Below are 25,584 nucleotides of genomic sequence, written 5' to 3' on the forward strand. Positions count from 1 at the left end.
GCCTGACCAGGCCACTGCGATGAGAAGCCTGCCCCCCGCAACTAGAGAGCAGCCCCCACTGGAAGAAACTAGAGGAAAAGCCTGACCAGGCTACTGCGATGAGAAGCCTGCCCCCCGCAACTAGAGAGCAGCCCCCACTGGAAGAAACTAGAGGAAAAGCCTGACCAGAAGTGCAGACCCAGCAAAACCCAAAATAAATAAATGAAATAATCAGCAGTATTCTCTGCTCATAATGTGACCAGATGAGAGGTCAGATGGAACAGGATAAATAAGACCATTTATTTCAGTGTTGAGATTCATTCTGCTACCTAGATTTCCTATTATTGCTGTTATTTGCATTAGGAATATTTATTGCTTTTTCTCATCAAGTGTTTCTCTGTAAGTTCCTTAGTCAACCCCGGGACTAAGGCCTGATGGAAAGAGCACCAGCTTGGAAAGAGATACTCGAGAATTCACAACTTGGACCTTCATTCACAAGGAGCATGATCACAGACCAGTTACTAACTTCTTTACCCTGTTTCCTTTACAACATGGACTGGGGTAAGGATGAGATAATATATATAGAATGTCTGGAATCAAGCAGGCTAATCCTCTACAAGACAAACTACCATTTATGGAGCACTGACCATGTGACAAGCAGAGTGCTGACTGCTTTCTATGGGTCATCTCACTTAGGATTCAATAAACAGTGGCTGCTATAAATAACTCTAGATTAAACGGTTCTCTGATGTATAAAAATGAGACACTAATAGGTTTCAGTAGCCAATTTCTATAAATTACTGAAGAGCTGTGAGCAAATCTCAATAGAGAAGAGAGACAGTCTTCCCTACTCAGAAGAGAGCTAGTTTACTTTTGGCCCATGCAGTGAAAAATCTTGACTTCCTATTTTAAAAAAAAGAAGTACAAAAGGCTCTTTATATTTGTGTGCTCTGCTGTAGTTGGTAATAAAAGCCAGAGGATAAATAAAAGATTGGTGTAAGCTGCCTCTTGTCCAGTTCCCATGTGCTGGACTGCCAGAAACACCATCTGGTCACAGCCTGACTTGCAGGTGGGGTCCTCCTGATACTCCTCCCACCTCCTACCCATCCTCTCATTTTCCCCAGGAGAGCCCGAGCAGGCCACGAAGTCATGGTAACTGGTACAACTTTTCTAGATGGCAATTTAGTAAGAGACTTTAAAGAGTTTCCTTTGACTCATCACTTCTATTTCTAGGAATTCGGTCAGAAAAGAACCAGAAATTTGGTCAAGGTTTATGATGAAGATGATCATTGCAACTCATGGAGACAAGGAAAATTGGAAATAATGTAAGCTTTAGAAAAGAGAATGGTTTAAATTGACAGCCATACAATAAAATGGTATAGATTCATTGAAAGTGTTTGCAAAGCCTATTTAATGGAACTATCAAGCAGTCATGATTTGACCTAACCGGAAAAGTGAACATACAATAATGCGGTATGATTGCAATTTAAATCAAAACTATATACTTGACTGTAGAGTATACAACAGTATTGCATCAATGTTAAAGTTCCTGATTTTGATGATTGTACTGGGACCATGAGAGAATATTCTTGTCATTAGAAAAAACATGTGAAATATTGTAAAATATTTAGGAGATGCAGGATCACAGCATCTACAACTTACTCTCTCTTATATATAAGGAAGGGAGAGAACAATTAAGAGAATGTAGCAAAATGTTAACAATCGGTGAAGCTGGGGAAATGGTATGTGGATATGGTGCTATTTTCAACTTTCTGTAAATTTGAAATGAAAAGTTTAAAAACTACATATAGATATATAATAAAATTATTTTATTCTGAAATTATATCATATGATGAGCTATTTATGTTGGGCTAGTATACATGTTGATATATATGTGAATATATGTGTAATATACATATGTTGGGATATTTTTATATGTAAAGAGAAGTACATGATTTTTCATATATAAGGATAGAATACATGTTGATATATAAATATATATATGTGAGGTATATATATGTTGGGATATATTTTGTATATAAGGAAAAGGCTGAAAGAAATACACTTAATTTAATAATTGTGTCCTGGTTTTAGGTCTGTAAGTCATGCTTATTTTCTTTTCTGCGCTAAAGTCTCTCCAATGAGCATGCTCAATGTCTGTAATTAAGGGAAGGTGATCTGAGTAAGGTAACCCCTGCGTTTCCCTTTCTGGAGGCCAGGAGACAGCATGAGCTCAGGCTGGAGCCCACGTGCAGCGCTGCCCTGGGTTGAAGGATGCGGGACGCGGCTCACCCTGCCGTGAGTAGTGGTAGAGCTCCGTGTAGGGTTCGATGTGCACCGAGGAGCCAAAGGCGATCTGCGGCACGCGGCCCTCCAGCTCCGTGTCAATGGTCAGGTGTCCGTGCTCATCAAAGCCGCTGAACTGCTGCTTAATGATCAGCTTGTCCCGGTGCCCCACAAAGGTCACCTCAGCCTGGCGGGTGAACTCCCCCCCTGCAAAGCAAGGTCAGTCTGTCACTTTGCTGTCAAAGAAGTCACATTCATGCCTGCCCGGACTCATGGTGGGGACAGGTTCACACCTCCTCTACAGACGCTTTAGTCTGGTGAGTAGAAATAGGGCCGGTGATGTCGAGGAAAGGGCCATCCTCTCAGCCCAACTCAGTCACGCACAAGGAACAAAGCCATTTCCCATCTGAAAACTAGCATCTGAGACAGGCGGGCTCAGGATTTGTGCTGGAAAAAGCAGGGTATTGGGGTTTGTGCTCAGTACTGGTCGGGTAAACTTGAATGAGTTACTTACACCCACTGAGCCTCCATTTCCTGATGATGAAACTGGTGTACAATATCTATCTTGCGGAAATTAGATAAGTATGTTAAAAAGTGCTCTGCCAAATGTCAAGTGCTCTAAGACATCAGTTAAGGGGATGACTATTGTTCACAGCTACGCCCCAGCCAGGATGGGTGAGTTGTTCAGGGCAAACCATCACCAAGTCCAGATACCATCCTAGAAGCACATACCATGGGTGCTGGCTCAGGAACTCCCCTTGGTCTATGCAGGGCAGCAGCCCCAAACAAGCAGGAAAAACACATTCCACCTTCTTCCAGCTTCCTCCCTTTTCCACGTATGCAGTCTCCCCTGATAGCATGGCTGGCAGCTATTTCATGATATGTGAAAATTATATGAAATTTACATTTCAGTGCCCATGAATAATTTCATTGGAACACAGTCATGCTCATTGATTTGTGTATTATCTATGCCTGGTTTCAACTGATAAAAACAGAGCTGAATAGCTGCAACAGAGAACGAATAGCCCAAAATATTTAGGCAAAGCTTAAACTATTTATTCTCTGGCTCTTTGCAGAAAAAGTCTGACAACTCCTGCTTTACAGTCCCCAGGTCCAGGCAGATATCCCGCTGATAACACATATTCTGGGGCAGTTAAGAAGGACCACTGTAGAAACAAATATTTGCTGTTGTAGGGAATTTGTAAAGATTACCTCTGCCTCCCTGAAGTTGGTGTAAGTCACAATGTAACTTCAATTTAAATCGACCCATATACAAAGCATCACCAATATGAAACCGCTCCCTGATCAAAATGTAATTCTAGACAGTCTTAGTTAATGTGTTGTTGCTGTTCAGTCGCTCAGTCGTGTGCAACTCTTTGTGACCCCATGAACTGCAGCACGCCTGGCTTCTCTGTCCTTCACAGTCTCCCAGAGTTTGCTCAAACTTATGTCTGCTGATGCCATCTAGCATCTCATCATCTCTCGCCCCTTCTCCTCCTGCCCTCAATCTTTTCCAGCATCACATTCTTTTCCAATGAGTCGGTTCTTCGCTTTAAGTGGCCAAAGTAATGGAGCTTCAGCATCAGTCCTCCCAATGAATTCAGGGTTGATTTCCTTTAGGATTGACTGGTCTCATCTCCTTGTATACTAATGAAAAACTTGATGATTTTACCCTAACACCTTACTTCCAGAGCCACAAAATACTTATTTGTAACTTATCTGCAGACACAGAGTTCCCTTTCCATTCAACCCAGCCCATTAATTTTAAGGTCAATTACCTGTGATGCTGAAGCCATTCTTGAATCCGTCTTGCTCCACTGCAAACATCCATCCAATGATGCCTCCAATAGGGGCCAGAGGAAGCAGAGAGTACCCGACAGTCTCAGGAATGGTGCTGATGGCTGTGTAGGACCGCCCATGGTTCATTACCACGTACGAATGGAGGTCGGTGTTCTCAAAGACAATGGGGACCTGGCTGTCCCCCACAAAGATCCTCCCTTTCACCTTGCCGTTAACTCGCTGCGGGGAACCTGAACGAGAAATGAAGAAAGAAGCCAGCCCTTCAGAATAGAATAGTGTGTCTGGTGGGCTCTGTACCCATAAAGCAAAGAGCCCAGCAGTGCTGGGGTAAAGGGGTTTTCGGGTAAGTGAAGGAAGTCCTTCCCAAGACGAAGGCAGTCCCTGCAGCTGTGGCTATGAGCTGCAGAAATTCCAACTTTCTTCCTCTCTTCCATATTGATGGATAATGGATAGCAGAAAAGTGGGACCCACTGTATGATGAAGGAACATCAGAGGCAAATAACACAATTTCAGGAGAATAGCATCATGGGTGATCCAGAACTAGGTGATATATAACTGATTACTTTTGAGAATATCAGGGACAGAATTAGTCATTTCACTGGGACAATGGGGCTAAACTGGATGGGACATTAGGTTGTCTGATTTATAACTTATCTTTAAAAAAAAATATTTTTGGCTGAGCTAGGTCTTTGTTGCTCTGCATGGGCTTGGTTTAGATGCAGTATGCAGGGGCCGGGGGAGCTACTCTTCACTGCGATGTGCGGGATTCTCATTGCAGTGGCTTCTCTTGTTTCAGAGCACGGCCTCTAGGTGCCCGGGCACAGGCTCTAGGTGCCCAGGCTTCAGTGGTTGTGGTGCATGGGTTTAGTTGCTCCACAGCATGTGGAACCTTCTTGGATCAGGGATCAAATCCATGTCCCCCGCACTGGCAGGTGGATTCTCACCTACTGGGCCACCAGGGAAGTCCCTAAGACTCTTAGGAACTTCCCTTAAAGAGCATCTCTGGCTCAAATATAAGTTGGCCAGTCTGGTCATTTCCTTTAGATAACTGGGAAAGATGTGAAACTTACTATGGCATATTTACAAGCTTTTTTCACATATTACCAAATAGTATATGTAGGACCCCATTTTAAAAAATTGCATTAATGATAGATGCTAGCATACTCATAGAGGAAAAATGTCTGAAGAGAGCTACACAAAATTGCTAATAGAGGTTAATTCAGGGTGATGTGGTGAACTTTCATTTTCTACACTATATATCTCTATAATGTTGGGATATTAATAACTTACGTGTATTTATTATTGCTTAATCAGGAAAAGAAAAAATCTCAAGAAATCAAGTTGTTCTTGTATTTGAATAAGAAAATGGAAGGTTCCCATATGACCCAGCAATTCCAACTCCTGAGTATATACCCAAGAAAACAGAAAACATATGTTCACTTGAAAACTTGTACATGAATGTTCTTAGCAGCATTATTCATTAACAGCCAAAATGGGAAAGCACTCAAATGTCCATCAACTGACGCACAGATAAATAAAATGTGGAAAATCCATACAATAGAATATTATTTAGCTAGGAAAAAAGAATAAGCTACTGGTACATCTTAAACATGGATACACCCTGAAAACATTATGCTAAGTAAAAGAAGCCAAACACGAAGGTCCCATGATATATGATTCCATTTATATGGAATGTCCAGAACAGGAAAACCCACATGGACAGACAGCAGATTAGGTGTTGACAGAGCCTGGGAATGAGGATGAATTGAGGGTGGCAGCTAAAAGATCCAGGTTTGCTTCTGGCATGATGAAAATGCTCTAAAATTAGAGGTAACAGTTGAATAACTTAGTGAATATACTAAAAACCACCAAATGGTATACTTTGATTGTGTTACTGACATCTTAAAAAACAAAAGCTGAAGGAAGAGGTAAGTACATCAGGTTTGATGTAGAATTAAATTCCACCACTTATTGATTGTACATATCATGTTTCTCTTCCTAGACTGTAAATGACTAGAGACAGGACCTTCACACCCAACTCCCTGGTTCCGTCGTAGCAGTTTTCTGTACATGGTAAGTTCTACAGTAAAGCCTGTAGACTAACCTCAGACAAATGAGCTCTCACCTGAGCACTGTCGTCTGTGTTCTAACGACTTTCTGCTGTGTTTAATATATCCTAGGGCTTCCCTGGTGGCTCAGACAGTAAAGAATCCGCCTGCAATGTGGGAGACCTGAGTTCGATCCCTGCATTGGGGAGATCCCCTGGAGGAGGACATGGCAACCCACTCCAGTATTCTTGCCTGCTGAACCCCCAGGACAGAGGAGCCTGGTGAGTTACAGTCCATGGGGTCACAAAGAGTCAGACACGATTGAGCAACTAAGCACAGCACAGCTGCTAAACAGGGTCACTGAGGGCCTTCCCTGGCAGTCCAGCAGTTAAGATTCCACACTTGCACTGGAGGGGGCACGGGTTCAATCCCTGGTTGGGCCCTCATGCCACACAGTATGGCCCCCAAAGCAACAAAACCCCCCAAAACAAGGTCACTGACAAGCCAAGGCAGATTCGACACACAGAGTATTTCTGCACATAAACGGTGTCATTACACTGGGGGAATGCTATGGAGTTAGAAGACTAATATCGAAAAAATGCCTCCCCCAAACAATTACAGAAACAAGCAGGAAAGCCAAGGGAAGAAAACCACATTTTTTCCGTCAAACTTGGAGCTAGAAAAACATTTCAAAAGTAGTAAGATTCCAACAAATATTTAAACCACAAAACTATGACAGGGCGTGTTTAGAACGTCAAAAAACGTAGCTGAGCAATCTTTCATATCCAAGCTTGCTGCCAAATGCAACCTGTCAGCATTTCCAGCTCTGACATTTGGCATGGAAAGAGCTCATGAGATCGATCTTTGAGAAGAAGGGTTCATTGTAAATTGTGGAAGTTCTTCCCAGGGCAAGCAAAATATAAAAGCCAAGCCTAAAACAAAGCAGCAAAAGCATGTCATTCCTGGGGCAACGGGCAAGAAAAGAGATAACACATTTATAGATGTTAAAAACATCCCCCCAAATCAATATGCAAAGCATACAGAATTTTCTGACCTTGCTAAAGACAATATTTAACAAAACCTAGAAGGAACTTTTTTTTTTGAACCTTTCTTTTTTTTAAGCAAATTAAAATAACTGATTTAACTTTAGCTATGGCAGGAAATCTGAAAAACAGAAAAGCATTCCTCCAACTGAGTTTTATTTAGTCATATTTTGCCAAGCAACTGAGGTTCCTCCGTAAACATATGAGGAAAATGACGGGTGATAAGTGAAGTGATCTGGCATCTGCAGAGACGTGTTCAGTATGGTTTGCTTTATTTTTGCTTTCATTCTAATTTATGGTCTTGGGTTCCCATAAGTCTCCCTCTCTAAGTAAACTGTTATCCGGACCCTCTAGACTTTTGCAAAGATTTTTCAGAACATCTGAGAACATCAAGACTGGTTGATCCTTTTTTGGGGGTGCAGAGCTCAGGACTGATGCCAGCCCACAGCCAAATATGTTTTGGAGTTGACAGCACAATGGGTCTGGTCTCCAAAGTTAGCTGTGATGCGCCCCTTCTGCTCCTCCATCACCATGCTGGGGTTCCGGGAACACAAGGACAGGAATACCAGAGAGTAGGGGGACTGGAATAGTCCTTACCCCCTACATATTGCTTTGGCCAGAAAGTTGGTTTGGTTTTAAGTACAAATAAAAGACACATTTTTCATTTTCACCAAGACCTTTACTGAACAAAGTACTTATTGAACAAACTTTTGGGCCAACCCAACATTTTGGTCTTCACCAGCCCACCATGGCCCTGCTGGAGTTGAACCACCATCAGCATAGTCTGAGCGATGCCAAAAGAAGAGGTTTGAAAGAAACAGGAACGAGGGGGCCTGACAATTCATGGTCCAGGTTGCATAATTTCAACATTTCAGCCTGAAGATGGGTTCACAATGGCCATCATTTCAGAGATGGAGAAACACCACAGGAAAGAAAGAGGCCTCCCCTTATTAGTAAAAAGGGCATTCCCTAGGACCTCTTCCCCCTCACCCCCATAGAGAAATACAGGCAAGAACGAGGAATGAGAGATGTTTTCACTGCCCAGCTGAAAACACCACCTACCTTTAGAGATCTGGGTAAAGGCAAGATTTCAAAACAAGCACCAAAACAAAACCACTCCTCCCTTTTCTCCCCCTTAAAAAGGATCAGACAAAGACACAGTACCTTCTGCAACACACTGCCGGCCGTTTCCCGTGTAGCCAGCAACACAGCGGCAACAGAAGCCGGTGGCAAAGTCCCTGCACTCTGCGTGCACAGAGCACTGGTGCCTGTTGTTTGCGCATGTCTGCCGGGAATCTGTGTTGTATCTGAAAACTGCTCGGAGAGAACACAGCACACCAGTAAGCACTTCACCGGCTCCGGACGAGGAGCCTTTAGAACACTGCACCCTCAGCTGTGCAAGACTGGACGTCTGCTCAGGCCGTTCAGACACAGGCCTCTCTATCTGTGGCCACTTAACTAGTACAGTGGTTCCATCACTCAAATCACTGAGGCATGTAGGTCTAAAAGGAGTTTGAGAAATCACATGGGTGAATTATTACTATTTTAATTTTTACTTTTGGGCTGTGCCATGAGGGATGTGGGATCTTAGTTCCCTGACCAGGGATTGAACCTGCTCCCCTTGCGATGGAAATATGGGGTCTTAACCACTGGACTGCCGGGGAAGTCGCAAGGGTGAATTTTTTAAAAATGCTATAATCCAATGTCCTTAGTATCAATGAATCAACATTGGGTGATAGCTGTCCAATGTCAGTCTTAATATGGCATCCATCAAACATCATCAGATATGCATCAGACCAACCTTTCTAATAAAAACAGCATCAAATTTGGGTGCAGACGTTAAAATATTTTAAAATTATATTTTATCGTGGTAAAAATACATACAACATAAAATGTGCCATTTTAATGAGCTTAAAGTATTTTAAACTTTTTGGCCCCATTCTTCTCACCAGGGGATAAATCAGAAGCTCTTAGAGTTAAAAGCTGGTTAGAAATAATTCCTCAGTCATACCTGCTCTAACAGCCTTTGGCCCAAGAAACATGAATTTCTCCCTAGTGCAAATGGTTCTCCCTCCCAGGTTGATTTTATTAGAATGATGAGCCAGCTCATTAAACTTAAAAATGCAGAGCACACTAATTTGGAATGAATTCAAAAGCACAAGGAGGGATGAACTTTTGGAGGGGATAATGACCCAGTTTATAATTGGTATGAGTGAAAATAAAAGTAAAGTTTGACCCCAGGTAGATTCCAGGAGTTCTACACACCCAGAAGGGAATTTCCGGGATGTATAAATGGCATTTGAAGCCAAGAACCCTTGGGCCCTGAGCTGAACGCATGTGATGCTACTGATTGCTTAAGCTCAGCTCCCAGTGGGTCTGTTATAGCTGATGTATCTGTGGATGACTATTCAAATAACACCAGGAATGCACTGCTGGCTACAGAAGACTGACCTTTCTAATAAAAACAGTGAAATAACTCGGATCAAGGGCAGAGAAAGATCTCTTTTAAACACAGTTGGGGTTCAGATCTAGGCTTTTTGTTGTTGTTGTTATCAGTACCAAGTAATATATTACCATGAGTTGTTGGGACTAGCTATGCTCTCATTTCAAAGTGATGGCTTCACAAATGAGAATTTCAGAGACACCTATGTGAGGTGAAAACAGGATGAGACTCAAAACTCAACATGCATGGAGGCATGCTAAGTCACTTCAGTTGTGTCTTATTTTTTGCTGACTTTGACCATAGCTCGCCAGGCTCTGTCCATGGAATTCTCTAGACAAGAATACTGGAGTGGGTTGCCATGCCCTCTTCCAGGGGATCTTCTCAACCCAGGGATCAAGCCCGTCTCTTTTACATCTTCTGCAATGGCAGGTGAGTTCTTTACCACTAAGAGGTTTCCCTGGTGGATCTGACAGTAAAGAGTCTGTCTGCAATGCAGGAAACCTGGGTTCAACCTGGGTTGGGAAGATATCCTGGAGGAGGGCATGGCAACCGACTCCAGTCTTCTTGCCTGGAGAACTTCATGGACAGAGGAGCCTGGTGGCCTGTAGCCCATGGGGTCACAAAGAGTAGGACACGACTGAGCGACTAACACTTTCTTTACCACTAGCACCACGTGGGAAGCCCTCAGAACTCAACATATGCAAACAAACATGCCCATGACCTACCTTGGGGAGATCACTCTGAGACCCAGCTGTAAGAGCAGAGTGCCACATGCTAGATGTCAGCATCACCCCAGGAAATCCAGGGTGCCATGTGTGTAAGGGGAGCCCTGAGACATGAACCCATGTCTGCATGATGTCACTAAATGTCACTTCTCCATCTCTGTGCCTCAGAAGTAAGTAAGAACACTTCCCTGGCCACCAGATCCTGTCCATGCTTTGGGATACTCGATAAGAACAAACATTTATGATTATTGCTATGAGACAAACCACAGCAAGTAAGGAGAAATAAAAATGGGTAAATAACGTGGAATGGGATAGATTTTTCTTTTTTTGAGTGTGATTATTTGTTTATTATTAGCTTCTACTATATTTCTTCAAGGTTTTCAAGTGTGGGAAATGTGACTTTGTTTATCTTAAACTCTTTTTTTGGGGGGGGGAGATTTTTTGAGGGCCTTATGATAACTTCATAGTAGAAACAATCATAGTAATTATCATTTAAAGGCTTGGGCCATCCCCTTGACAGGAATATTACTGGTCAACCTGAAGGGCAAAAAAAAAAAAAAAAAGAACACAGTCTAGTTCCAATGTCTTTTATAAGACATCAAAGCATGCTGGGATTCAAATGGTATACTTGAAAATGCTACATTTTCCTCTGAAACTAGCAAAAATCTGATACATTCCGTTCAGTTCAGTTCAGTATCTCAGTCCTGTCCCACTCTTTGCAACCCCGTGGACTGCAACATGCCAGGCTTCCCTGTCTATCACCAACTCCCGGAGCTTGCTCAAACTCATGTCCATTGAGTCACTGATGCCATCCAACCATCTCATCCTCTGTCGTCCCCTTCTCCTCCTGCCTTCAATCTTTCCCAGCATCAGGGTCTTTTCAAATGAGTCAGTTCTTTGCATCAGGTGGCCAAAGTATTGGAGCTTCAGCTTTAGCATCAGTCCTTCCAGTGAATATTCAGGACTGATTTCCTTTAGGATGGACCGGTTGGATCTGCTTGTTGTCCAAAGGACTCTCAAGAGTCTTCTCCAACACCACAGTTCAAAAGCATCAATTCTTTAGCGCTCAGCTTTCTTTATATTCCAACTCTCACATCCACACATGACTACTGGAAAAACCATAGCTTTGACTAGACGGACCTTTGTTGGTAAAGTAATGTCTCTGCTTTTTAGTATGCTGTCTAGGTTGGTCATAGCTTTTCTTCCAAGGAGCAAGCTTCTTTTAATTTCATGGCTGCAGTCACCATCTGAAGTGATTTTGGAGCCAAAGAAAATAAAGTGTGTCACTGTTTCCATTGTTTTCCCATCTATTTGCCATGAAGTAATGGTCTGATATATTGATTTGGCCAAAAAGTTAAGTTCATTTGGGTTTTTCCATAACATATTATGGAAAAAACAGATGTTATACTTTAAAACCATCCTTGAAAAGTGGATCTGGTTATTTTGTATTTTTAATGTTCACAAACTAACTCTGAAACTGACTGGAGCCTGGAGGAAAAATAATCAACCATCCTCCTTCCATAAACCAAGAGGAAATAAATGTCAAAGATAAACCGTGTCAACAGAGGAACTTCTAAAATGTTTTTTCAGGTGGGTGAATATATTGCTGATCTCAGAAATCACAAATAAGGAAATCTGACTTTCAAAATAATTCTAAAGCACTTTTCTCTTTAAAACACACACAAAAAGAAGAACAGGAAACTTGAAAGAGGACACATTCTACAGTCTCCCTAACCCCAGCCCTAATCTTGGACCCCTTGGTGTCTTTGCAGCCTTTAGGTCCCTCCACCCCATGCTCTGGTGGCTCCGATGGTAAAGAATATGCCTTCAACGTGTGAGACCTGGGTTCAGTCCCTGGGTCAGGAGGATCCCCTAGAGAAGGATATGGCTACCCACTTCAGCATTCTTGCCTGGAGAATTCCATGGACAGAGGAACCTGGCAGGCTACAGTCCATGGGGCCGCAAAGAGTCGGGCACGACTGAGCAGCTAACACTTTCACTTTTCACTTCACCTATGCTCTGTCGCTGTAAGTTCCACCCCTCCTTCTCCACTCTCATCCTTACAAACCTCCAAATAATGCACACAGCTGACACCCCCCAGTAATGCTCCCCTGTGTGGAAATCCAAGTATCCAACAACATACCACATGCCACACAAATGGCCTTACCAATTTCTGTTTCCTCAACTTCATCCACATCTATGACTTGGGGCTGCTGCTGGGGAAACCTCTCCCCGGGCAGCTGGAAAGATCTGGTCTTCTCCGTGGGAGGTGTGAGGGGTCTCTCAGTAGCCATGCGGCGGGGGGAGAGGTCACTGGGCGTGTTGTATGTGCCACTGTCTCCCCTTCCTGGGGCCTCATAGGGGAAGGATGTAGTAACCGCGTCTTCCAGGCCCACACGCGTCACTGAGTCATAATCCTCGTCGTCATACTCTGTTCCGTCGTCCAGTCCCAGGTTCACGTCTGCGGGGACCACGCCGCTGGCCGTGGCCGGACTCCCGATCTCAAACACCCAGATGCCCTGTAGCCCAGAGTTGCTGCTCCTACAGGGAAAGACAGGCTTCTTGGAAACAGGCCAGCAACTTACAAACAGCCCCTACCAACCAAGCAGAAGGAGCCCTGGAGATCCATGTCACTTAAAAACCCCATGGCCTGCTACTACCCACAGCCTCGGTGCAGGATAGGAGAGCAGATGTGGTCCTGTCTGGTCCTCACAGAGCTGAGACCATCCAGCAGGATATGGTGGAGCTGCATCCAGTGGGCACAACCCTAGCAAAGGCTTCTTCTCAGCCATTCCAGAGGCATGCTCAGGGATATTTTCAGACCTTAAAATGTGTTTATACGAATCACTGGTCAGTATGAGCAACATGTTGACTGGATTTGTGTGCATTTTTTTCCGTTATGCTCTTTCTGGAGACATGCTGTGATATGATAGTATTTGGTCTTTGTCTCTGGTTCTGGCATATAACCCCCAAATCCTTGTAATCTCTGCAGTGATAAGAATGCCTTTTTGTATGCTAATGAGATGGCTAGTGGCTGGGGACCCTGGGTAGCTTCAGAAAGGCGGTTGGTAACTAGGAAGACCAAGGCATGATTATAGGGTTGGAATTTTCAGCCCCACACCCTGACTTCCAGGAAGGGGGTGGGGAAGTGGGGTTGGAGATTAGTTAATCACCAATGGCCAATGATTTAATCAATCATGGCTATGTAATAAAAATTCCTAAGTTATCCGGCTGACAGAGCTTTTGGACTGGTGGACACAGTTGAGGTGTGCTAGGAGGGTGGTGTGCCCAGAGAGGGCATGGAAGCCCCTCACCTCCTCCTCCCCTCAAACAGGGCCCCCTGCCCTATGTATCTCTTCTATTTGGCTATTCCTGAGTTGCATCCTTTATAATAAACTAGTAATAGTCAGTAAAGTACTTTCCTGGATTCTGTGAGCCATTCTAGCAAATTATCAAACCTGAGCAGGGAGTCATGGAGCCCCAATTTATAGCTGGTTGATAGGAAGTGTAGGCAGCAGCCTGGGACTGTGGAGGGATGTCTGAAGGCGGGCAGCCTTGGAGGACTGAGCCCTTACGCTATGAGGTCTGTGCTGATTCCAAGCAGTTAGTGTCAGAATTGAATTATAGGATACCCAGTTGGTATCTGGAGAGTTGAAGAATTAGTTGGTAAGAGGGAAAAAAACCCCATGTATTTAGTGTCAAACGTTATCAGTGAAAACAGGACAGACTTGGTTTCCTAGAAATCCTAACACTGTTAGCTGTGGAACCGTGGATAGGTCTCAGTTTACCTTTTTATGCTCAGAGGGTATAGTAAAATGCAAAGGATATTCAGAATCTAAAGGCATCTTATAGTTATAAAACACAACAGGATAACCCTAATCTCTACTTCTTGCCCTACCATTTTTACTGTTCTGATACTGTTTTACTATCAGAAATTGTCTAAATTGACCAGATTATACGATAGAAAGAAGGGACATACACTATTCAGTGGAGAACACTGAGCAAAAGACTGGGCTGGGACAGGGAATGAGAAATCAAGAAAAGTCCTGCAGAAATCGGACGTCTAATTGGTCTGTCTACCTGGGACTTGAGTAAAGGCAGTGATGTACAGGAGCTTGCTTGAACCAGCTTATAAAAAATCAAATTATATAAACTTACAATTTAACTATATTAAAAGCAGAGTCAATAAATGCTCCAAACTCATCCCATATGAATTATGTTCCTATTGGCTATGTTCTTGAAGTTATCTGAATCTACTGCACCTCTAGGGTGAGAATACTATATAATGGTTCACCTTTTCTCAACCTCCAGGTGAGTGACATGATGTAACAGCTGAAAACTGGACATGGTAGAAGTGTTTATACCATGGAAATAGGCAAATCCTATAAATGAGTGAGGGCTTCCCCAACCTGCACAAAGTCAGTTGTTAAATATTTACCAGTATACTGTCGAGGAGTTTTAGACTCCATTGACAAAGTGAAATTGGGAGGAGGAGGTGCTTCATTTTTTAAAGGATAATTAAGTTTAATTATTAGAAAAAAAAGTCTGAGCTTTTCCCCCTTTTGCCAAATTCTACAAAATAGACCAAGAAAGCACTGTTTCTATTATAACAACATTCCCCACCCCCAGTCAGTGTAGGGAAAAACCCTCTCAGCCATGGGTTCATAGCAAGAGATAGTTTTGAATAATTTGTATTTCTAACTTTATAGAAGAGATGATAAAACTGTTTCAAATGAAAATGATATCTAAAAACTTGGATGCCTTTCATTCTACGAGTATATTCCCTGAGTTCATCAGGAAAAAAGTACTATATAATATAAAAACTATATACAAAATTAAAAATTTTTATTTGTTTTTGGTCACACTGCATAGCTTAAAGGATTTTAATTCCCCAACCAGGGATTGAACCTGGGCTGTCGGCAGTGGGAGTGCAGAGTCCTAACTATTGAACTGCCAGGAAAGTCCCCTACAGGATTTAAATCCACATTTTTAGGTAATATTCTATAAAGCCCATTACATTATTCTTATAAAACAGTCAGATGAGAATCTTATTAAAGGGAGAATCTACTGAAAAATAAAAAAGCATACTTGGCCAGATTTCCAATTGATTCTTTGTCATTAGCAAATATATTATAAGCTCCGTCACTCTTCCATATTAATCCTACTAAACCTTGGCTGAAAGCAACCACCGCAGGAACCTGGTTCTCCTCCTTCTTTGAGAACGTCGTGTAGAACTGCAGACCATCCTCAGGATAAAGGAAAATGGCGTAGGTGCTGGAATCAGAGGAGGCCAGAATGGACTGGAATGTGTTTCTCTGTGAAGATGAGTTAAGATTCAGTTACTCGGGATCTTAAACTGTGCTATTCACCAGACTACATATAAAAAATACAGAGATGGCACTATTTGTACCTTATTCTAAAGAAATATTTTTGTAGCAAGGACAGTATTCCGGGATAATTCCACTTAAATATCTCTAAGGCTATGTCAACATGAAATTTTGTAATTAGTCAATGAATACCTTCTGCGTAACTGTGACCTTAAGGTTAACCAAAAATTATAGAGATGTTACCTCTATCTCTCAAGCAAATTTGCAAATTCTTATCCCTAGAATTTGTTTCCACAGCCATTAAACATATTCAACCACATTTATTATTTAGTTTATTAAGCCCTAGCACTGTTCAGTAAGAAAGAACATGAGCTTTGGAAGAAAACAGATCTGGATCCAACTCCTTGCCCTCATCACTGGCTGAGTGACCTTGGGCATGTTACCTCTCTGAACCTTGATTTTTGAATCTGTAAAATGGAAAGAAAATCATCTACTGCACAGAAATGTTAGGAGGACTATGTGAGCCAGCATATGAGAATCGGGCAGAGAATGTATTCCTTCACGTTAGAATGTATTCCTTTCCTGTGCACCAGACATCGCCCCAAACACTGTGAAGACGAAGGATAATACATGATCCTGGCACTTGAGAATTTTCAGTTTAGGTGGGAAGACTGACATCTGAACAAAACATTCCCAAACTAAAGAATGGATTCTGTAACCAAGCTGCGTGCAGGCAAAGTGCCCAGGGCTGGAAGGGGTGGGGGCAGAGGAGGCTGAGTGAACAAGCAGGCGCTTAACACGAGCAGTGAGGGTCAGGGAGAGGCCATCGCAAGCAGAGCACAACTAGTGCATGAGATAGTGGCTAAAACAAACAAGCACAAAGCCTCATCAGGGAATTGCAAATAATCTGGTCCAGCTGCTACAGTGGGGAGTGGAGAAGTCAGGATGAGAGGAGACTGGGCCCACGAGGCAGGCAGGAGCTCTGTACAATGGGTCGGGCAGTTATTACTCAAGTAAAGAGGATGCACACTTGAGAAATTTAAGGTTTTATTTTATTGACTTATTTTTTTGCCATGCCATCTGGCATGTGGGATCTTAGTTCCCCCACCAGGGAAGGAATCTGGTGTCTTAACCACTGGACCACCACGGAAGTCCCATAAAATTGAAGGTTTTAAACAGTTTTCAAGCGTGCCACTCAGGCGGGTACAGGTGGCAAAGCAAAACGTGTCAGATTTCTCCAAGTGTGCTCTATGGGATGCAATGTGTCTTATTTGGGAGGGAAAACGGTACAGCCAAGAGGTTTAGGGATGACTAAATTAAACTAAGTTAAGCAGGTTTCTGTACTGTAGGGCTTTCCAGAGTGAGACACCAAGAGGAACCTATAGTTCTAGCATTTCCCAAACTCATTTGGCCCAAGGAGTCTTTTTCCTCAAGGACTCTCTGTAAGACCAGTATTCTGTGGTACACACTTTGGGAACCAGCAGCCTGGACCATTGCCTCCATTTAAAGATGCTTTTGGACCTTTCAAGTTGTACTCTACCCTGTCATGCTATAAAACTTAAATAATGGTGGAGTGAAATTATTTTTCCATGGAGAAACTGAAGCATGTCCTAAAGTCTCACTTCAGATCTACAGATGGGCTTCTTGACCTGCTCAAAAATTCCCCTTCTTAGGAAAGAGACACGTGTACCCCAATGTTCATCGCAGCACTGTTTATAATAGCCAGGACATGGAAGCAACCTAGATGTCCATCAGCAGATGAATGGATAAGAAAGCTGTGGTACATATACACAATGGAGTATTACTCAGCCACAGTTCTAATGAGGTGGATGAAACTGGAGCCTATTATACAGAGTGAAGTAAGCCAGAAAGAAAAACGCCAATACAGTATACTAACGCATATATATGGAATTTAGAAAGATGCTAACAATAACCCTGTGTACGAGACAGTAAAAGAGACACTGATGTATAGAACAGTCTTATGGACTCTGTTGCAGAGGGAGAGGGTGGGAAGATTTGTGAGAATGGCATTGAAACATGTATAATATCATGTATGAAACAAGTTGCCAGTCCAGGTTTGATGCACGATACTGGATGCTTGGGGCTAGTGCACTGGGACAACCCAGAGGGATGGTATGGGGAGGGAGGAGGGAGGAGGGTTCAGGATGGGGAACACATGTATACCTGTGGCAGATTCATTTTGATATTTGGCAAAACTAATACAATTTGTAAAGTTTAAAAAAAAAAAAAAAAGAATCGGGAAAAAAAAAAAATTCCCCTTCTAAGCACAGGTCCAAGCTCTACACACCCTAACATCTTTCCCAACCGCTGAATCTAAAAAAACCGCAGCCCTGCTTATGAAGAAACCTGTGTCCTGAACCATTCACATGGTACAAATAGATGATGGGTGGGTTGTTCCCCCAACTAGAACATGGGTCTTATCTTTAGTTCTTCACATCCCTTGGGACTGCTTTATTATTTTAATTTATCACTGCATATTCATAAACTTGTAATAAATTCTCTATCTAGAAACCACCTCCCAAAGTAAGAGCAGCTAGGGCTGTAATTTATCAACTCTGTTCTTGCCATGTGGCTCGTTATCTCAGGGATCTTGGCTTTCTTTACATCTGATCATCATTACAACACAGATTTAGGTAGCCTGCAGATAAGATTTTGGACATTTCAGATCTGCAATAAATAGCTTATTAGATTTTGCTTTGGATGTCCTATCTTTATCAATCGCATGGACGTGGTGTACATCAGAGTAGCACAAACCAGAAGACCAAAGTGCGCAAAGCCAACGTATTAGACTCTTTGCCCCTGTGCCTGGACGGGTGCTTACCTTGCCTTCCAGGGTGGGGTCCTTGCTAGGCCCTTGGTAGGGAGCCACGGATTCCCAAGTGACAACCACTGCACTGCTGGGCTTGAAAGAGACTTCTGGGAACCCTCTCTGGACACACTCTGCTGCCAGCTGAGTGACAGAGGGAGACAAGTCTTCCCGATAGTAGACCTTCCCCAGGCCATCTGTTGTGTCCAAGTCCGCCAGGAAAGGGGCGACTGCTCCAAAGGTTGGTGGGAAGGGCCCAGGGTGGGTTTCTTTGGCTGGGGGTTCACTCATGGCAATGATGCCATTGGTGGTGACCTGTAAAAAACCAAGCATCATTAAAAGGAGTGCAGAGACTTAGAACCAAATTTTGTGCATGCTCAGTCATGTCCAGCTCTTTATGACCCTATGGGACTGTAGCCCACCAGGCTCCTCTGTCCATGGGATTCTCCAGGCAAGAATACTGGAGCGGGTTGCCATTTCCTGACCCAGGGATTGAACCCACATCTCCTGCATCTCCTGCACTGGCAGGGGGATTCTTTATCATTGAGCCACCTGGGAAGCCCAACCAAATATTGGGAACCACCCAGATACCCATCAACAAGAGAACAGGTAAATAAATTCTGGTCTTAGCATACAGTGGAATACTATACAGTGATTTTTAAAAATACACAAAACAACATGAGTGAATCTTATACATATTAAGCCGAGCAAAAGGATCCAGACACAACCATAGTATATGCTACATAATTTCACTTATATGAGGTTCAGATACAACAGAATTGGCAAAAGACATGATCTGGAATTATAAAACTCAGCATTCTCTTCCTAGAGAGGACAGCCTACTGGAAGGAGCAAGGGCAAGAATCATAGACCTTGGGCCTTCCCTGGTAATCCAGTGGTTAAGAATCTGCCTTGCAATGCAGGTGACACAGGTTTGATTCAGTTGGGGAACTAAGATCCCACATGCCTTAGAGCAACCAAGCCCTAACACAGCAACTAGAGAGCCCAGGAGCTGCAACTAAGACCTGACCCAGCTAAATAAATACATAAATAAAAGAATCACAAGACCTGACTCTGGCATATGACTTGGGCAAGGGTCCTAAACTTCAAGTCTCAGACTTCCTATGTGTGTGCTTTGTGGCACAAAAAGCACCCTTCAAACATAAGTCATCACCAAAGCCTGGCTTAATTTACTCAACAGATGAACTAATCGTGACAAACCAGGGCTGCGCTAGAGCTGTGGGTCCACAAATGGGCACCACCCAGACTCTGCTTTCAAGGCGCCCACCATCCAGAGGATGTGGAGGACTAACGCAAAAGACGACGGGACAATAAGTAAATGAGAGTCAAGAAGCAGATGTGACGGCGCCACAAGACTGTCACTACTGTGAACAGATTAATGACCTACATCAATAGCTAACTGTATTGGATGCTTACCATGTTCCAGACCTCTTATTACTATCGAATCCTCAGAAGAACCCATAAGAATAGCTAGTACTATTTTTTAAAATTCTGAGGGTCATTTTTATTCCAGTAAATTTGCTTTTTCCCCCAAATTTTCAAGATACATGTATTATGTGAATGATCAGAAAACAAAGTTCATATGTAAATAAAAGAACATTAAGATTCCAATGGGAAGCAGGCCAAAGGGTATTTCAAACAGTTTTCAAGAAGAAAGACCAATAAGAGGAATATGTTCCATTTCAACCTCACCAGTTAGCAAAAGGTGCCAAGAAAAGCAACCAGGTGCTACTCTCAGCTGACAGTGTTTTTAACAGCCCTGCTATCTGGGATCCCAAAGATGTGTGCATTTGAATTTCTTCTAAAATAGGAAAAATGAGTATGACAATGAATCAAACCTAGATTAAACCTGTCTTTTGCCAATGAAGTTGTCAAATAGAACTTTTGCTGTTTGTCATGTAGGAAGGACCCAAGAAAAGCCATTGGTATTATCCACATTTTTCTGAAGTGGAAAATAAGGTATTAATAAGTGAATCAATTTGTCCAAAGTTACCAATAAGTGGCAGCACCAGGATTTGAACCCAGGGAGACCAACTCCACATCGACCCTTCTTAATCACTATGTTCACTTAATTCACTTAGTTCACTGTGTTCACTTAATCACTTAATTCAGCCTTCTTGAAACCAGTTATCAGTTACCACTTCTTGAAATCAGTCATCATGTTTTTTCTTTTTTGTCTGCACTGGATCTTTGTTGCTGTACAAGGGCTTCCTCTAGTTGCGGCAAGCAAGGCTACTTTCTGGTTGCAATGCTTGGGTTTCTCACTGTGGTGGCTTTTCTTGTTGCAGAGCATGGGGCTCTAGAGTTCAGGCTCAGTAGTTGTGGCATATGGGATCAGTTGCCCCATGGCATGTGGGATCCTCCAGGACCAGGGATCAAACGCACGTCTCCTGCATTGGCAGGCAGATTCTTAACCACTGGACCACCAGGGAAGTCCAGTTAACACTTCTTGAAAGCAGTCTAAAGCCTATGAAAATATTGCTGTGTTCTTACCCAAGTAAAATCCACATTCCCTGGGAAAATGGGGAAGTGTCCATAGACCCCTGGTGGTGGGCATGCTTGGGCCTCCTTGCAAAACCAGGCTTAGGATGAGGCTTTGAGTCTCTCCTATATCCTTCCAGGGCTTCCCTGGTGACTCAGTGGTAAAGAATCTGCCCGCAATGTAGGAGATCCAGGGTCAGGAATATCCCCTGGAGAAGAAAATGGCAACCCACTCCAGTATTCTGGCCTGGAGAATTCCAAGGACAGAGGAACCTGGTAGGCTACAGTTCAAGGGATCACAAAGAGTCGGACACGACTGAGTGATGAACACACACATATCCTTCTTAATTGGAGAAAGCAATGGCACCCCACTCCAGTACTCTTGCCTGGAAAATCCCATGGACGGAGGAGCCTGGTAGGCTGCAGTCCATGGGGTTTCGAAGAGTCGGACACGACTGAGCGACTTCACTTTCACTTTTCCCTTTCATGCATTGGAGAAGGAAATAGCAACCCACTCCAGTGTTCTTGCCTGGAGAATCCCAGGGATGGGGGAACCTGGTGGGCCGCCGTCTATGGGGTCGCACAGAGTCGGACACGACTGAAGCGACTTGGCAGCATCCTTCTTAATGCATAGTCCGCTGGGGGCAAAGAACACCACACAAGTGGTCTTTTTACTTCTGGAGTCCATGAATTTTTAAAAAAATCCTGACTGCAATGGGAGTGACTTTGCATATGGTCGCCTAGTTTGCACTTCAAGAAGCTACAGACTGGAAGAACAGGAATGCATGGAAGGGAGTTGCAGCTGTTCAGTTGATTAGAAGTCCTGTGAGTTTTCCAGGTGACTTCCTTCCCTCCCTCCACTTCCCATGGCCTCATCATTCAGTCACTTCAGACCTCATTCCTAGAGGAGGGGGCAGGGGCAGACAAGAAACCCTACAACATGCCAAGAACCAGATAAAAAGGTTCAGCGTTGATGGAGCCAATTTGGGCCCTGGGAAGGGAGAAGAGCAACAGGTTTGGGAGTTACTGTAGACTTAGCAAAACCCTCCCATTTTACCAAGTTCATGGGCTGTTAAGTGTTCAGGTGACATAATTTCCATCACCACCTGGCACCAGCAATGATTGTCTGGAATGCATGGACAGGCTGTAGAGAAGGGAGTTGGGGAAGGAGCTTGTCCAGCTGGTCTCTTGCCCTTTTTGCCCCAACCCCATCCAAACATCTCCCAGCACAAACATCCTGATTGGGTTGCCGTGTGGGAGCGTGGGAAACAGCTCACTTTCTCAAGCCACCAGAAGTTGGCAGTTACCAGCTGCCAGTGGGAAGTGATCACACGGAGGCCCCATACAGACAACTTGGTTTTAAAAAGCTGTTTTCCAGTGAAATTTAAATCAGGCCAACAGTTTTGAAAACGCTCCCGGTGTCTTTTATTATTGAGAATCTGGGCACAGGAATGTTCCTATTTTCACAAGAAATGCTTTAGGAATTGAGGTTTTAGACAAGTATCATGAATCCCTGCCTGCAAATACTTTGGACAAAGACCAGATAACCCTCATTAATATTAGCACTATTAGGAAAATTACTTTTCAGCCAGTTTTATGGCACATTCAACTCACTTCTCTGTGATAATGAAAAAAAGATGTCATATACAGAACATCCCGAAGTTTTGATTCTTAAACGTCTCTGTAAACACTTTTGATTTTGTTTTTGTTTCCTCCAGATGTAACAGTTAATGGCAGAGCTGATGAACAACGTTCTCTTACATTTGGGTGCCAGTCTCATCTCACAAATCCATCCAGCTTGTAATGCTCCTACTGGACTGGTTCCTTTTCTCAACCTTTTTCAAGTTGAGCAATTCAATAGAAGGGCAGGCGCACAGAAAGAAGGGCCTAAAAGGCCCCTAGTGGACCAGGAGAGACTGAGTACAACTGAGACAGGCTTCGAGCGCCTGCACTTGGACCTGGACAAATGCCTCCCCCAGCAACAGAATATAAAGAAACTATAAAGTACTAAAAATAACCACACGCATGGGCAGTTGAGACACATTGAGAACAATAAGATACAAAAGGGCCACAAACCAAGGGCCACTTCTGAGGAGCCTGGAGCAAAAGCAGGTAACTGCACATGATCCCTGCACACAGCACCACCAAGGGGGCAGGCAGACCACATAGGCCTCCTCTTCGGCCCAGCTCGCCAATCTGCCCCCATCCTCACCCTGTTTAGGGGACCAGTTCACTTCTCTCTAGGAGAGCGAGCAAGGGCACCTGTTTCTTGTTCTTGCTCCCTCGTGCTACAGCATGAGTCCCCATAGAGCCTTGCCTGAGTTTCTTGTCTGGCTTCTTATCAATTTCTATTGATTAAAGAGTCCAAGAATCAGGTGCGTAACAGCTTCTCCAAGGGGACAAGACTGCAGGCCACAGAGAGTCATGCAGTCCCCCTGTCCAGCTGCCCAGGGCTGTGCCCATAACAGCCACTGATTGACCCAGCTGCTTAAGCCAGGAGACCTGGCATTCGGCCTTGATTCCTTCCTCTTTCTCATCCCATGTTCTGTGTGTCCTATCTCTGAAGTATACAGCACTTTCTCCATCCCTGAGACCACCAGCACCCTCTTCCCCACCTCTTGCATCCACATAATGGGCTATTTCTCACATCTTCCAGGGCGCCACTGAAATAACACCTTCTGAGATTTCTTTGGGTAGTATAGTCATTTTCACAATACTGATTCTTCCAAGAACATGGTATATCTCTCCATCTGTTTGTGTCATCTTTGATTTCTTTCATCAGTTCAGTTCAGTTCACTCACTTAGTCGTGTCCAACTCTTTGTGACCCCATGAATCGCAGCATGCCAGGCCTCCCTGTCCATCACCATCTTCCAGAGTTCACTCAAACTCACGTCAATCGAGTTGGTGATGCCATCCAGCCATCTCATCCTCTGTCGTCCCCTTCTCCTCCTGCTCCCAATCCCTCCCAGCATCAGAGTCTTTTCCAGTGAGTCAACTCTTCACATGAGGTGGCCAAAGTACTGGAGTTTCAGCTTTAGCATCATTCCTTCCAAAGAAATCCCAGGGCTGATCTCCTTCAGAATGGACTAGTTGGATCTCCTTGCAGTCCAAGGGACTCTCAAGAGTCTTCTCCAGCACCACAGTTCAAAAGCATCAATTCTTCGGCGCTCAGCTTTCTTCACAGTCCAACTCTCACATCCATACATGACCACTGGAAAAACCAGAGCCTTGACTAGACGGACCTTTGTTGGCAAAGTAATGTCTCTGCTTTTCAATATGCTGTCTAGGTTGGTCATAACTCTCCTTCAAAGAAGTAAGCGTCTTTTAATTTCATGGCTGCAGTCACCATCTGCAGTGATTTTGGAGCCCCCCAAAATAAAGTCTGACACTGTTTCCACTGTTTCCCCATCTATTTCCCATGAAGTGATGGGACCAGATGCCATGATCTTCATAATTTTCTGCATACAGGTCTTTAATCCCTTTAGGTAGGTTTATTCCTAGGTATCTTTCAAAAGAACTAGGCCAAAAAATTTCACAATTTGTATGGAAACACAAAAGACCCTGAGTAGCCAAAGCAATCTTGGGAAAGAAAAATGGAACTGGTGGAATCAATCTCCTCGACTTCAGACTATACTACAAAGTCACAGTCATCAGGAGAGTATGGTACTGGCACAAAAAAACAGACATCTAGACCAACGGAACAAAATAGAAAGCCTAGAGATAAACCATGCACCAATGGGTACCTTATCTTTGACAAAGGATGAAAGAATATACAATGGAGAAAAGACAGCCTCTTCAATAAGTGGTGTTAGGACAACTGGACGGTGACATATAAAAGAATGAATTAGACACTTCCTAACACAATACACAAATATGAATTCAAAATGGATTAAAAACTTAAATGTAAGGCCAGAAACTATAAAACTCTTAGAGGAAAACACAGGTAGAACACTCTGACGTAAATCAAAGAAAGATCCTCTTTGACCCACCTCCAAGCTCAATGGAAATAAAAACAAAAATAAACAAATGGGATATAATTAAATTTACAAGCTTTTGCACAGCAAAGGAAACTATAAACAAGAAGAAAAGACAACTCTTAGAACAGGAAAAAATAATTACAAATGAAACAATCAACAAAGGATTAATTTCCAAAATGTATAAGCAGCTCATGCAATTCAATATTAGAAAAACAAGCAATCCAATTAAAAAAAATGGGCAGAAGACCTAAGTAGACAGTTCTCCAAAGAAGACACACAGATGGCCAATAAACATATGAAAAGATGCTCAATACTGCTCATTATTAGAGAAATGCAAGTCAAAACTACAATGAGGTACCACATCACACCAGTCAGAATGGCTATCATCAAAAAATCCACAAACTATAAATGCTGGAGAGGATGTGGAGAAAAGGAAACCTTCTTGCACTGCTGGTGGGAATGTAAACTGATACAGCTGCTATGGAGATTCTTGAAAAAACTAGGACTAAAGCTACCATATGACTCAGCAATCCCACTACCGGCCATATACCCTGAGAAAACCACAATTCTAAAAGACACATGTACCCCTTGGGTACCTTCAGGCTTCCCACTAGTGGTAAAGAACC

General features: G+C 43.3%; 1 protein-coding gene across 2 annotated transcripts in view; it reads right to left on the bottom strand.

Moving 5' to 3' along the window:
* NID1 (nidogen 1) overlaps positions 1 to 25,584 on the bottom strand; it is a 96,448-nt gene that overhangs the window by 46,959 nt on the left and 23,905 nt on the right. For both annotated transcript variants that reach the window (XM_061404906.1, XM_061404907.1), the window contains exons 2-7: positions 18,494 to 18,793; positions 15,413 to 15,639; positions 12,492 to 12,865; positions 8,321 to 8,470; positions 4,044 to 4,295; positions 2,272 to 2,472 (exon numbers count right to left, since the gene is read on the bottom strand). In XM_061404906.1, coding sequence (XP_061260890.1) covers positions 2,272 to 2,472; positions 4,044 to 4,295; positions 8,321 to 8,470; positions 12,492 to 12,865; positions 15,413 to 15,639; positions 18,494 to 18,793 — 1,504 coding nt within the window. The remainder of the gene's footprint in view (positions 1 to 2,271; positions 2,473 to 4,043; positions 4,296 to 8,320; positions 8,471 to 12,491; positions 12,866 to 15,412; positions 15,640 to 18,493; positions 18,794 to 25,584) is intronic.

Source organism: Bos javanicus, chromosome 28, assembly GCF_032452875.1.
Source record: "Bos javanicus breed banteng chromosome 28, ARS-OSU_banteng_1.0, whole genome shotgun sequence".
NCBI lineage: Eukaryota > Metazoa > Chordata > Mammalia > Artiodactyla > Bovidae > Bos > Bos javanicus.